Genomic DNA, 14,463 nt, shown 5'->3' with positions numbered 1-14,463 from the left:
AGTTATCTACTCAGTTAATACAATAATATATAATAATTATCTATTTATTTAATATAATAATGTATAATAGTTATCAACTAAAATATTTTAAATATAAAAATAAATTTTGAATATATTATTATTTTATATGATTTTTGTTTAGTTGGTAATAAATTCAAGAATTTACAATATATAAATTCCTGATGATATATATATATATTTTTTCCCATCTCATTCATTTTACATATTTTTGTTAAAAACTAAAACATAATTTTTATATTTTTACTAGAAATGTGTTTTCTTCCATATAATTTTGTTCAATAAAATAATAGAACTAATATATTTTTAATTATTTATTACAGTTACACATGTATTTATTACATCACTTTACGAGAAGAGTTAATTCTCATGGAAATTTTCCACCAAAAAACAGAGTATGCGGGACAATCTCTGTAGACAAGGAGTGGCATGACTCCTGATAAAGTAGTATTTTTAACTAAAAAAACAAAATATAGTTAACAGCTTCCTGGGATGGTGCACTCTCATTCTTCCAGGTATGGTTGGCAGTTGATTTCTAGAGCTTAGCATATACAAGATTTGTGCTATGATTCTTAATTTCTCCAATACTGATGCAATCTGAGAGTGTGGCTAACAGCTTTTTTACATCTTCTGCAGTATGAGCTGCACTTAGAGTCACCCGTAACCTAGAAGTAAAAGATAAACAAAAAGAAACCAAGAAATTGAGAAGATTAACTATTGTTTTGCAACATTATATATGCAGCTGATAACAGCTTTTTTACATCTTCTGCAGTATGAGCTGCACTTAGAGTCACCCGTAACCTAGAAGTAAAAGATAAACAAAAAGAAACCAAGAAATTGAGAAGATTAACTATTGCTTTGCAACATTATATATGCAGCTGAAAGGAACCATAACAGCAAAATGTTAACCAAAATCAGCCAAATCAAATAAAATATGGTTCAAGTCAGATAAAATATGGTTATTATGATATATTTGATTGATCAAAGTCCATTTTATCTGCCACAAGGATTAATTAGTTGGTAAAAGAAATAAATTTCTATCTTGATTACCTAAATTCGATTTTTTTTAAAAATACTAATCCAAGAGTAAAGCTCTAAATGCATTAAGTCAATATAAGGGGCGTGCTTATTCAAAAGCTAATTCAAATATATCTCGCAACTAGAAAAGAAATCTACTTTCATCTGTCTACCAAAAAAGAGAGTAGGATTAATCTCAACTAACTATTCTCTGAATCACATGATGTGATTTCCCGTGTTGGAAAACTTGAGAGCCAATGAAGAGTCAAAACTGCCAAAGCTCAAAACAATTCTAGAAAGCTTTACCCAAGGGCCGAAGACGTGTTTACTTACATGCCTAACTCCCCATAATATTATCTCCATGCACTATACAAAGCTATAATTAGCTCCCCATAAAATTCCCTCTAAGCACTATACAAAGCTACAATTCTTTTGCGACCTATATCCTTGTCTTAGACTAGATAAATGAATGTCTAGCCAGAAGCACAAAGGAAAAGTGCCATGACTTGATCAGAATATCTGATAGACTCAGAAAATGATGGCACATCAAAGAAAAAAACACCGAGATGAAACTATTTTTTTGCTCTTACATCTGAAAATTACAGAATGGTAATGATAACAAAAAACCTGCATGAGTTGGGAGGAACTGTTGGGGGTCTAACTGCTACCACGTGGAAGCCAGATTTTAACAAATGCCTGTTCCAGGACAGTTGAAAAAGACTAATTTAATTTAACAATGACAATAAAGGGAGAGACAGTGAGACAAAAGGGGGGAGAGACAGTGAGACAAAAAGGGGGAGAGAGAGAGAGACCGGCTGGCTTGTAGGGCCTTTTCTTCACTCCCTATAATAAGAGAGATTATGGGGCTTGTGACTGGCACTCCACAGTAATCACTAAACTCCCGCACCCGATTCCAGATTGCAGTCCTGCGCCATGTTTCCTTTTTTGCCACAATAACAGCAGCTGCTACGCCATACTTACATTGTTAACTACAAAAATATATTCAAAAGAAGGCAGAGAATATGCTCAAAATATAAAAAACCAATATTCAGTTCGAACAGTGAACATAAAGAAATGAACTTTAGGATCTGTGGAACATCATGCAACAGATGATTTTCCTCATACAAGCCATAAATTCCTAATTGAATACCTTCACTTAATAGTATTGCTGGATGAAAAGAACAAAATAACAGCACATAATCCATTTCCTGTCACACCCACATAACAATTTTGAATTCCTACTAGTATATAGCACATTCTATATGCTGCTATAACTCTTGTCAACGTGCAACTAACTAAAGCAGACTGAAAACAGGAGCACACACCTAAAAATCAGCCTGTAAAGGAAAAATACTTCAATTTACCATATGCGGCAGCAACAACAGGAACCGGTGTAGCAGTTGAAAATATAAAAGAACGACCCCTTGACTGAATGAGTTTCTTCCATCTTTTGCTGTTTATATAACATTCGGAAAATGTAGTTAGCCAAGTCATAAAACCTAGTGATGTACATGAAGCATTCAAGTCATTCCTTATGTAGCTTGTTAATTCATACATAAACTCATTTCCCTGAATCATCAAATGAACCTCAGGAAACTTAAGGATAAGAACTGATTTCATCTCATGCTATCATAATGAAATATCACAAGAGTGTTTGGTATTTCTTTCTTATCCCAAAAAGAGTAATTAAACTTGTATTGACAGGAGAAATAAGTGTGTTATATTTTTATCAAAGCAGCAATTTGAACCAGAACTATAACACTAATGACTTCAAATATCCATCTTGTCTTAAAGCCTCAGTTTTTTCTTTCTCCGATCTCGTAGAATTCAGCTCACATAGCGCAGTGTCAACATCTTCGTTTTAAGTGAAGTTAAGATATCTACATCATGGTTAATTAAAACAGCCAACCACAGAATTTAATAAGATTCTTCTGTACCAGGAGTTAATCAGTGAAAGCATTCTGGCTCATTTCTTCTGACATATTTTCCAAAAGAGAAAAGGAGGAATTCATTAACCCGTGTCACCCATAGTGACCAAACATAATATTAACCAGCACATTGTCAAGAACCTTGCTCATGGGTTCGTGACTGAATTGGTTAAGCAGAATAGGGATAGGGAAGAAGAGAGAGGGAGTCGAGAGAGAAATTTGAATTACAATTTCAATTTCAAATTGAACATGCTTTCCTTCCCACCAGTGAGTCATTTATATAGGTATAGGGGGTGCGCCTTTCAGTTGCGTGAGTCCTTTATGGCTACAACCAAATGAAAAAAAAAATAATCCATGCACGTAACTGGAAGTACAAAATTGCCTTCTGTCCTCACACCTGTTTACCCTTTTATCCTTCTTCCTTCGGTGCACTTTTAGCAGCTTCCTTACAATACTTTTCCCTTGAATGGAACCTTATCTTCAAGGTTGAGATTTGGAAATTGGTGACTCATATACTAATAGTCTTCCCAAGTGTAATCGTCCTGTGCAGTACCGTCCCAGGAAATGAGGACCTGTTCCATTTTGTGATCACCGAGGGGAATGGTCCTACGTTGCAGAACTCTCTCAGGTTGGACACTGGGTACACCCTCCCAGTTATCCATTGTAGGTTATTACCCTAGTTCATTACCAACAATGTTTTTTTTTAACTGGAACACATGGAAGACTGGGTGGATATGCGAGGATGGGGTAATTTAAGCCAATATACCACTGGTCCTACTTTATGTAGAACTTCAAAAGGACCATAGAATCTTGGAGACAGCTTGGAACTTTCATCTTGTGTGACCAATCCTTGCCTGAACGGTTGAAGCTTGAGCAGCATAAAGTCATGTTCTTCAGAACTACTTTAACTATGATAAGCATCAACATATTGTTTGGTATGGAGTTGAGCCTTCAACAAATATTGTTTAATTACCCAATTAGCTTCATCTCTCTCCATTATGAAGGCTTCAACTGATCATGAGCGTGGTGTGGATCGACGACATCCAAGAAGTGGGGAGAAGTGTAATCATAAAGAGCTTAAAAGAGGGTCATTTGCAAACTCGAGTAGTATGAAGGGTTATACCACCATTCAGCAATCGTTAGTCATTTTGCCTATGTTTTTAGTTGTTGATTGGTCATGCTCCTGTGATATGTTTCTTTGGTTGAGCCTCTCCATTTGGCTATCCATCTGCAAATGGTAAGCGGAACTGAGATGCAAGGTTGCACTCATGGCCTTCATCAATTCTCTTCAGAAACAACTAGTGAATACCATATTCCAATTAGAAACCAGGACCTATGAAATTCCATGCAGCCAATGATTGCGTCTATGTATACCCAAGCTACCTTTTGACCTATGAAAAGGTGGCAAAGTGGTATGACATGACCGTTGTTTATGAAACATTTGACCACCACCAGTATTGTATCCTTGGCTTCTGATATCCGAAGTTGCTTAATGAAATCTAGAGACACATGGCTCCATGCTTGAGATGGAACTAGTAATGGTTGAAGAAGCCCTAATAATGGTACCTTCTCTACCTTACATCATTGACAAATGTGACAGCGTTTTATCCACTGACTAATTTGGTACTTTATACTATGCCGATAAAAGTATTGTTTTCGTATGCTCAGAGATAGCTTTAATTCTTGAATGACGATCTATAGTTGAATTGTGGCATTGAGACCCTTAGCCGGATATTACCTCCAATCACCTACCTCCATTTGGAACGGAGGATCTCCTGATATAAGTGAAATGGAGACTTGCTATCAGGAGATACCAGAAGTTCCTTAACTAGAGCTGAATAAAGGATTCGGTGTAACTGGTTAGTATTTCAAAAATCCATGCCAAAGTTGTTGTGATTACGGCATACCACGCCTCTGCTTCAGTATGCTCTTCTCTCTTCTTGAAAGGGCATTTGTGCAGAGTTGGTTGACCCTTGCTTATACTGAATTCTATAATTCAATCCCAACAATTTCATTACCCCTCTCTATTGAACCATTGTGGGCACCAGCTAATCTAGATGATACCTGAGCATTTTTTGGCATGTTTTGATAATAAACTTGGTATCCTCCAAATAATGCTTCCACTATCTGACTACATGTAAGACTTTCAAGAGTTCTTTCTCGTACACAGATTCTGATTGATTTCAAAGACGTTGCCTTACTAACGAAGGTTATACGTTTTCTTTCCTGCATTAAAACAACTCCAATACCTTTATTATTGACATTAGTGTCTAAATTAAAAAGATCTCCAAATTTTAGCTGGCACAAGACAGGACTGGAGGTCATGAAAAATTTGAGTTGTTGGAAAGCTTTGTTGGTATATGGGCTCCACTAGAGTGCTCTCTATTTCAGTAAATCAATAAGTAGCTTTGTGATGACATCATGATACTGTATGAGTTTTCTATAATACCATATCAATCCCAAAAATCCTCTGAGTGCCTTCAAGGTTCTTGGTGGTGGCTAATTTATAATAACTTCTACAAAACTGTCTTAACCCCCTATTGAGAAATGACTACTTCAATCTTCTTTAGATAATTTGGCGTATGGCTTGGTGGACCTTTAATAGTTTTGGTACTTCCTTGTTTGTAATACTCTTGTGTGTTCGAACTATAAACAGGACTAATATAAATTTTCAGATGAATGCCTTAAAGATATGGTTCATGAGAGCTAGAAAGGTTGTTTGGTGCATTGATGAGACCAAAAGGCATCACTCTAAATTCATAGTGGCTCTGGTGCATTCTAAAAGCTATTTTGTGAATGTCTTCTTTCCTAAACTGTACTTTTTAGTGACAGTCTGCTTGGAAGTCCAACTTTGAGAAGATTGCTGCTTTATATTATTTATTAATAAATCATTAATGATTGGTATATAGAATTTGTTCAATGAGAGAATCGAGCTACCTATAGTCAACACAAAACCGCTAGGATCCACCTTTCTTTTTTACTAACAGAACAGGAGATGAGAAGGGACTATGGCTAAGATGAATGATGGAATCTTCTAAACATCTTCTGAACTACTTTTTTATCTCTTTTTCCTAATGAAAAGAATATCTATAGGAATGTATCTTCACGACCACCCTTTCTTGAGTTAAAGAGATGGCATGATCAAAGGCCCTAGGTAAAGGGACTCCTCAAAGACATCCTTGGATTGCTCCCAATGCTTCATTCGACCTTTACATTGCCGTGTCTGGGGACTCTGTCACCATCACTAGAAAGACTGCCCCTCCCTTAATGGAATGTTTCTGTTTCAACTATTTTTATGTTGTTAGCCCCTTTAAGTTGGATAGGGTTTCCCGTCTCTCTTCCTTCGAGAACTATTAACAGATCACCATAATGAAACTTCACAGTAGCATTGACAAAATAAAAAATCATGGGGTTGAATTGCTTCATCCAATCAACCCTCAAGATCATGTCATACCCGCCTTACTCAATAACAAGAAAATTGCAACAAAATATGTATCCTTGCATCACCCAGGAAACATCATGACACGCAATGTTACCAGAGATCTTTTGGTCATTGGCCATCATCACCGTCAAAGATTTTTCATCCATCACTTTATTCTTCATTCACTTTGCAGCATTCTCATCAAAGAACAAGTGTAAACTACCACTGACCAAAATAACCAAAACTTCATGTCCTTTTAACATTCCTCTAATTTTCAAGGTGGCTATCCCTTCAATGGCTTGCATGGAGAATATGTCCGTGTGGTTCTCTTCTCCTGTGACCAATTCCTTTAACGACGCCTCAACCCCCATTCACAGGAGATTAACTCTTCCACAACTATTACAGTTTTGGGTTTGCATCCGTGTTCAAGAAAATAGTGACTATGGACTTTGTAACAGGAGGTGGTTGTTCTCTTTACTCCGTCTCTTTCAATGGGTTTTCAAGAGTAAAATTAGGGGAATGCTCCAATTCTCTAGTTTCCGTGTTTTCTATCTAGGCAGTATGTTAAAGAGAACCGCTCGTAAAATAAGCGCTGAATATCTCGATGATGAATTATTCCTAAAACAGAGTCTGCTCAAATGCTTGGTTGAGTGTCCATGGCTCAAACAGTCATATCATGGGCTGCGATTTTGGTTTTAAACCATTGATGAAACTCGATATGAAGAATCTCTCTGATAGAGTTAGGTTATCTGTGGTCACTAAAGCTCTGAAGTGCTTAAATTGTTTATGATAATCCAGACAATTCTAGTCTGCATGAGCTTATTAAAATCCTCAATAAAAGGCTTGGTGACATCGCCAAATTTAAGACAGATGATGCAAAATACAGGATCAACTAATAGAATCTAAAACCCCGCATATACATCAGCAACCAGAAATTCTAAGCCCTAAGTAAATCCTTCCTACTTAACCTGCACTCAACAAGGAGTGAAAACGAAGATAATAGTAATAAATGAATTAAATAGAACGCCACAAAAAAAAATTTTGATAAGTTAAAATCAATTCGAGAAAAGATAATGATGAAGACGCCATAAGTTACCTTAATAAGTAGACATCAATTCTCCACTCAACAAAAAAGTTGAAGAAAATCTCATTATTTAAAAACTAAAAATTCATAATTTTATTGATTGAAACTTAAATTATTACGACTATAAATTGATTCCCTATTTATAGTATAAGCCATGTAAATAATACGGAAAATAATCTCCAAATTTAATGGAGAAATTACATAAAAAATTTAAATATAGAATAAAATAGGAAAACTAAAAAAATTAAGAGAATTGCAATTAATATAGGATAGATATTATCTCCCTTTTTAAATAAAGAAGATGTTAATTAATTATGGAGATTTTGGACAAGAAATTCTAGTAAGATATTTTCTTCTTTGTCAAGTGTTTTCCTTTTCCGTAAGATTTGATATTTAAGAAAATTTTCTATTTCTCAAGATATCTTGAGATTTAGAATCAATTTTCTGTTCTTTCACAAACACTTCTCGTTTCAAGGTTTTTTTTTTTTGGTTAGCCAACCTTGGTACCACACATCTGCGACTTCACCTAAGAAATGGTAAGCAACTTTGATCTTTAGTTCATCTAGTGTGCCACGAACTAAGAAATACTTGCTGCACCACCTTACCCAAACCGTAGGATTAATTCCTTCAAACAAAAGGATTTCCACCTTAAGTCTCAATGCACGTATGGGAAGGTATATCCTCAGGGTCATGCATTGCTTGTGAGGGAAGAATTCCTCTTCCTTTTGTAATAGCTGACAGTGAGTGATTGGTCTGGTTGTTTGACTCATTGGTTCATACTACCACGTAACATTTCAACTATTTAATCAAATTATTGTTTGATTTTGAGATGTGTTTTGTACACCTCAATCATGAATTCTGTGAGTTATTGATCGACCTCCTTTACGGAATCCTCCACTGGTTGCATCTTGCCTTGCTCCATCACAACGAATTTTCATTTGGACCGAGTTCGTGATGCTACAGAAGCATGGCTTTCACCAGATTTTAATGGCTCCAGTGCCAACTATTCAAGAACCTTCTCATGGGTTCGTGACTACATTGGTTAAGCATAATAGGGATAAGGACGAAGAAAGAGGGAAAGAGGAGTTGAAAGCGAAATTCACGCTTTAAGAGGGAGTCGAGAGAGAAATCCACGCTTTCCTTCCCACCAGGAAGTCGTTTATATAGGTATAGGGGTGCACCGGTTAGTTGCACGCATCATTTATGGTTACAACCGAATGAAAACAAAAATCTATGCCGTAACCGAAGTACAAAATTACCCTCTTTCCTCACACCTATTTACCCTTTTACCCTTCTTCCTTTCATAACTTTAAGCGGCTTCCTTCACACACACAAAGAGATGGAAACTACTTTGATGCAGGACAAGGAGAGGGTGAAGGGAAACAAAAGTTAAGCAAGAAATAGAGAAGTAGAAAAGATTCTTAAGAATGATCAATAATGAGGTTGAACGATACTACGCTAGAGGTAGTCTTTGTAATTTGTATGGGCACCAACAACATAACCATATACAGAAAGATGTCTTCAATTGTAGAATTTCAAAAGATACATCTGCTAGAATAAAAACTGAAGTTTCCTAAATAAGTCTTAACCTTCCAGACTACTTAATAATTGCCTCTGTAACCAAAATATTTCTAATAATGAGTACAATGTCATAGTCAACAGTTATTCCGCTAATATTTCCTAATAATGTTATTCTTCCATTTTAATGTCTTCCTATTCGGCATTGCTCTCCCCCAAATGGTAATAACCTCAAGTTTTAGTTACAAGGCATCAAGAAATTGAATCCTTGGGCATGTATTTCAAAAGTGTGGATTCAAAGAGAAGGTGAAACCAAGTAGGCACCACAAAATCAACAAGAGGAAGTGTTGGCAGTAGGCACACTCTGGTTATCAACTTCAGCCACCCAAAAAAAGATATTCTCACTTGTCATACATCTTCCATCATATTTTATGACCACCTTTACTCAAAAAACTTGATAACTAGCTTTTCTACCTTTCATGGGATTGTGCAGAATGGTACTTGGAATTTGGAATTTGCTCACTATTGATTCCTTATTTCAGACTTCTTCCAATTCATGTGCCTACTTACCTAGATTTATTGAATTTTTTCAAATCTGTTAACTTCTCTAACAAAAGATCCAAGGTTTTCATCAACTGTGAATCTGCCCATTCCAATCATTTTGTAAAACTTTCCTTCACTTCTTTTTGGGCTTCAACATCAGCTCTAGAAGTATAAAAGTTGTCAAGTTCGTTTTGTCCCTTTGTTTTCCTATCACAGGAAAACTTTAGTTCCGCCTACTTCAGCCCTTGGACAGTAACATTGGATGTCTGATGAACGACAGTGCATGTAGTAGAATTTCTCCACATAACAAGGATGATCTCATATCTCAGGCCTAAATCGCATCTGGACATGGTTCCTACCAAAAAAAAAACCAACAATCTAAGAGAGTTTCAGATTAATCAAATTCTTTGCATGCACATCCTCTGTTATTTGGCATTCACAAAGTCCATGATACACTTAGACTAGGAGAATATGATCAGGCTTATCCTCTGTTATTTGAATAATGATCGTTAAAATTGAAAATGATTTACGCAACAAAAATGGAAAGAAAAAAATTCACAATTTTAGGTCATCTAACAAAATCCTAAAGCGAACCATAGAGTATAAACAAGCAGCAACAAAAAGAAAATAATTAAATACCATTAAATGCAATGAGTATGCAATATGATAGTGTTCTATTGATTAACTCCAGAATCATTAATTTATTTACTTCTGTTACCCACAACTCTGGACCAGCACAAAAAATGAAATGGAAATGAATTTTACCTGCATGCTATGAATCCACCATGACAACCAGCTGCCTTACTCAAAGTGCCAACACATAGGTCAACATCTTTTTCACAATTAAATTTCTCAGCCACTCCCCCACCCCTTTTGCCACACACAAAAGTTCCATGGGCCTGACAAATCATGGATTAAAGAAAATAATAGTAATGAGAAAAAATTACACCAAATTAAATTTGTCAATAACAAAGTTTCAAGCCCGCATAAGACTTCTAACCCCTCCTTATAGTCCCATTACCACCTCTAAATTCAAGATGACTTACATCATCGATGACTAATAGAAAGCCATGCTTCTTACGAAGCTTAGCAAGCTCAACTATTGGTGCAAAGTCTCCATCCATACTAAATAAGCTGTAACAAGGAAGAGAAGAAGAGATCCACTAAAGTCAGGGAGAGACATATAATTTTGATCATGCAAAGCATCCAAGGTATGGTTACAATAGTTGAAGGGGCAAAAATTTACCTAAAAGAGTGCTAAATAGTATCAGATCATTTAATAAAAAAGGTAGCATAGGGTTTATTACTAAGAATAATAATTTGTTTAAAAAGACTAACCTGTCAGTGACAACAACTTTTTTCTTAACTCTGCAAGTTGACCTGTTCAAATACTAATAGTTGGCCTTGACATAAAACACTAGATGGAATAAATCAAATGAAAAGGAATGAGAGAAGTGAACTGGAAAAGCAATTACAGCAAAGCATCAAGATGGAACATGTCACAGTGTCTATATACAAAAACTTCAACACTTCCTCGTCGTTCGACAAGATGGATTCCATCAATTATTGATGCATGATTCAGTGCATCAGAAAAAATTGCAACTTTTTCTTCCTTCAAAGGTTTCTGACCCCTAGCCAAGAGAGAGCCAACACTTCCAATTGCTACCATCAAGGCCATATTGGCAGCAAATCCTGTAGGACAAAGAAGGCAATCCTAGAACACAGATCGAAAGCAAGACCTCATCAGTTCTTAGTGAGGTATCTTAGGATGAGTAACAAACAGAGTTGATACAGAAAAGAATATGCATAATAGTGTTGAACTGATGATGGGGTCTTTTAGGATGAGTCACAAACAGAGTTGATAGAGAGGAGAATTTGAATAATGGTATTGAAGATGATGGAGAATCTAAAGATGAGTCACAAACAAAGTTGACAGAAAAAAGAATATGAAGAATAGTATTGAACTGATGATGAGGTATCTTAGGATGAGTCACAAAGTACTGAACTTCCTATTAATGAAATAAATGATCATCATGCTCTTTAAGTTGCCAAATTATCAGCATTCTAAATCAAAATCTTTCCTCTTCTTATGCAACCTACTAGTTCAATAATGATTTCTTGTTTCCTCTTCATCTTGTTATCCAGGATAAACAGAACTAAGTCAAAAAAATGGGCAGATAGGCAAACAAGAAACAGGAGAAGGCCATAAATCTTAACACCTTAGTTCCATAAAACATTTTACAAATGCCCTTTGCCTGAACAAAGTAACCACTTGGCATATGCCTTGATATATCAAGAAAACCACAACTATAGAAATTTAAAAAAAAAATAATGCAGCCGTACCTCCTTCTTCTTTAAGTCTGCCAAGCATGACTCTAGTAACCTATGATAATTGGTATACCCGCAGACTAAAGCGGAACCCCTCGGGCCCATTCCATGTTCTCGAGCCGCCTGTTTGTAAAGTGTAATTCTAAATGTATTAGCCTTAAATTGGGGGAGAAAAAGTATGGTAAATAATTGATCAGGAAAACAAGGGAAAAAATGATAAAAACATGAAACGTGCTTTTGCAGCAGCATTCCTAATTGTGGGATGTGAACTCAATCCCAAGTAATCATTTCCAGAGAATAAAAGAAGCCTCCTGAATTGCTGCATTTCACCCGAGCCAACTTTACCATCAGCAACTCCATCCCTAACAACAATCTCGTCTCCTATAACAGAAAGTGAGTTTGGAATACATTAATAATTCTTTGCTCTAACAAATATTTCTGTATACAACAAACGTAATTTATACCCCATCTTCATTCATTTTAGTGAAGCGAAAAGCAAATAACCCAACTGTTAAACACGATTAGTTGGTAAGTCAAAGTAACTCTGTTTCTGTTGACACCCTAGCACTTCAATCCTTCCCAGCAGATATGATTAGACTCAAGGTAATACGCAGTTTAAAGCCACAAACTAGAAGCAGTGTTCTTTTTCTCCAAAAAAAAAAAAAAAAGACACCAACTTAACAAAAAAACTAAAAAGAGAGAGAGAAGAAGCAGTGAATAAAACGAAATAGACCAACACTCTGTATGTTGCGTTTGTAAGCAACACAAATGGGATACAGAGAAGGAAGTTACCGGAACTGGGGATGTCATGGAGCCATCTCTGAAAGGTGGGTTCTGAGATTGATACCTCAACAGAGGATCTATCCCATGCCTGCATTTCATCGAACACCTGGTATTCCTCGTCATTAGCTCTTGGTTCTTGGCTCCGTGATTGTTGTTCAGTGGAAAGGTAAATGGGTCTTAGAGATCGCAATACTTTCAAGGACTCAAGCTTTGTAAGTGCGTCTTCTACCCACTGATCCCATGAGCCCTGCTCCATTTTCGCGAAGTACAATGAAAATGGAAGGTCAGAAAGAGAGAACGGGAGAGTAGAGTAGGTAGCTCCTGAAAAGAAAATTGGAGAGTAGTTTTGTTAGGTATAACAGGATTAACAATGAGAGGCTAGTTAGCTCGCTGAATGCGAACGCAGACACGATGCTAGTGGAGGGATCAAGGTGGCTTTGAAGATGGAGGGCCCATTAGAAATGCTATGAAGGGATCAAGTTTTTGTGGGGGTGACAAAAGTATTTGATTTAATTGGTTTAATGTTAATAAAACTACCGAGATGAGATTGAATTTCGTTCAATAAATTATTATATATATAGTGGCAATAATAGATTACAATTTAATTTCGTTGAAGAAATAGTTGAAATCCTTCTCCACAATGGTGTTCTCGTTAACCCATCCACAAACAAAGTTTTTTTTTCATGACCCCATATGCACTCGGCTTACTTACGTAAATTGTGTTGTGTTTAGCCTTTTTATTTTTGAGATTCACTAACAACAAATCATCATTAGATGCATAGGAAAAGTAGACTGTATATATAATATTGATGAAATTTCTCAAACATTTTATGTCTTGAGATAATTTTTTAAGACGTATAAGATAATTTTATTTAAATGAGTATTAGATATAGAATTTTCATATACCAAAGTTTGAGAATGGTTTTTGATATACATGCATATGTAGGTGTACATATATATATATATATATATATATATCTTTTTAAATTTAATTAAGACACAGGTATGTATATTTTAAGATTGTCATAATAAAAATAAATTGTGTGGATATTAGAATGAGAAATTACGAAGCTAAATAAATTCTAAGACAACAGAGACAATGAAGCCATAATTAACCTCTATATATGACCTGATTTTTGCTTGCTAACTCCACCTAGAAAATAGCTACTATGAGTATATTGTGAAAAATAGAGAAAAATTATGAGTTATTATGACAGTAATTGTGAGAACTTACTCATAAAGAATAAGATGTTTAATTATATAATTTGTAGGTTAAACTTTTAAAATACAGTGGCACCAATGTAATTATGAAGAATAAGGGAAGATAAGGTTAATATTGATATAATATTAATTTCCATGATTTGGAATATTTTAGTATGAACAGTAAACTTTGTAAAATTTGTGGCAGTGTGAATGAGTTTAGTCTTTAGAAAATAATGTAATTGTTAGGAATCATTTATTTACTTTGTTTTACAATTAGATGTCTGTAAAGATTATTGGTTATAAAATCACGTCTGTATATATATATATATATATATATATATATATATATATATATGAAGATTTAGTATTAATTAATTAAGAATGTAAAGAGGATTAATTTATATACCCGAAATGGGCTATTGAAGAATCTGTTGTTGAGGTTTCAAATTTGTATATTTCTTTTGTCTCTTGTTGTATATTTTGGGTACCAAGAGAGTTTAATTAGATGCATATCAATTACTAATTTAATTAATTTAATTATAGATACATTGTATATTATATGTGCATATAAATATATACTCTTTTAGATAAATATGTGATTAATCACATCATCAAACACT

General features: G+C 35.1%; 1 protein-coding gene across 3 annotated transcripts; it reads right to left on the bottom strand.

Moving 5' to 3' along the window:
* Window positions 1–305: 305 nt before the first annotated feature.
* Window positions 306–13,220, bottom strand: LOC110820469 (8-amino-7-oxononanoate synthase-like). 3 transcript variants are annotated; one of them, XM_088210895.1, is made up of 11 exons: window positions 12,650–13,207; window positions 12,093–12,238; window positions 11,873–11,980; window positions 11,005–11,243; window positions 10,868–10,909; window positions 10,576–10,663; window positions 10,295–10,428; window positions 2,400–2,488; window positions 1,848–1,998; window positions 1,663–1,731; window positions 306–683 (listed from the first exon to the last, which is right to left on the bottom strand). In XM_088210895.1, exons 1-11 carry the CDS (start codon window positions 12,894–12,896, stop codon window positions 554–556), a joined length of 1,443 nt encoding a protein of 480 aa, XP_088067021.1. In that variant the 5' UTR covers window positions 12,897–13,207; the 3' UTR covers window positions 306–553. The 3 variants fall into 3 exon arrangements, with proteins under 3 accessions (XP_088067021.1, XP_088067022.1, XP_088067023.1); XM_088210896.1 differs by lacking the exon at window positions 306–683 and adding an exon at window positions 690–819 and having other exon boundaries at window positions 12,650–13,213; XM_088210897.1 differs by lacking the exons at window positions 306–683; window positions 1,663–1,731 and having other exon boundaries at window positions 1,885–2,024; window positions 12,650–13,220.
* Between the last annotated feature and the right edge of the window lie 1,243 nt (window positions 13,221–14,463).

This window comes from Carica papaya, chromosome 9 (genome assembly GCF_054855325.1).
Source record: "Carica papaya isolate Zhongbai chromosome 9, ASM5485532v1, whole genome shotgun sequence".
NCBI lineage: Eukaryota > Viridiplantae > Streptophyta > Magnoliopsida > Brassicales > Caricaceae > Carica > Carica papaya.
The sequence above is the reverse complement of the archived record's forward strand: the minus strand, read 5'-3'. Positions and strand labels throughout refer to the sequence as shown.

What these genes read in the sequence shown, in the direction of transcription:
- LOC110820469 (XM_088210895.1), bottom strand. Translation starts at nt 12,896, where the DNA reads ATGGAGCAGGGCTCATGGGATCAGTGGGTAGAAGACGCACTTACAAAG. An exon ending in TTCCATCTTGATGCTTTGCT is followed by an intron (nt 10,910 to 11,004) that starts GTAATTGCTTTT and finishes GTATTTGAACAG; the next exon opens with GTCAACTTGCAGAGTTAAGA. An exon ending in AAGGCCCTACAAGCCAGCCG is followed by an intron (nt 1,732 to 1,847) that starts GTCTCTCTCTCT and finishes GTCCTGGAACAG; the next exon opens with GCATTTGTTAAAATCTGGCT.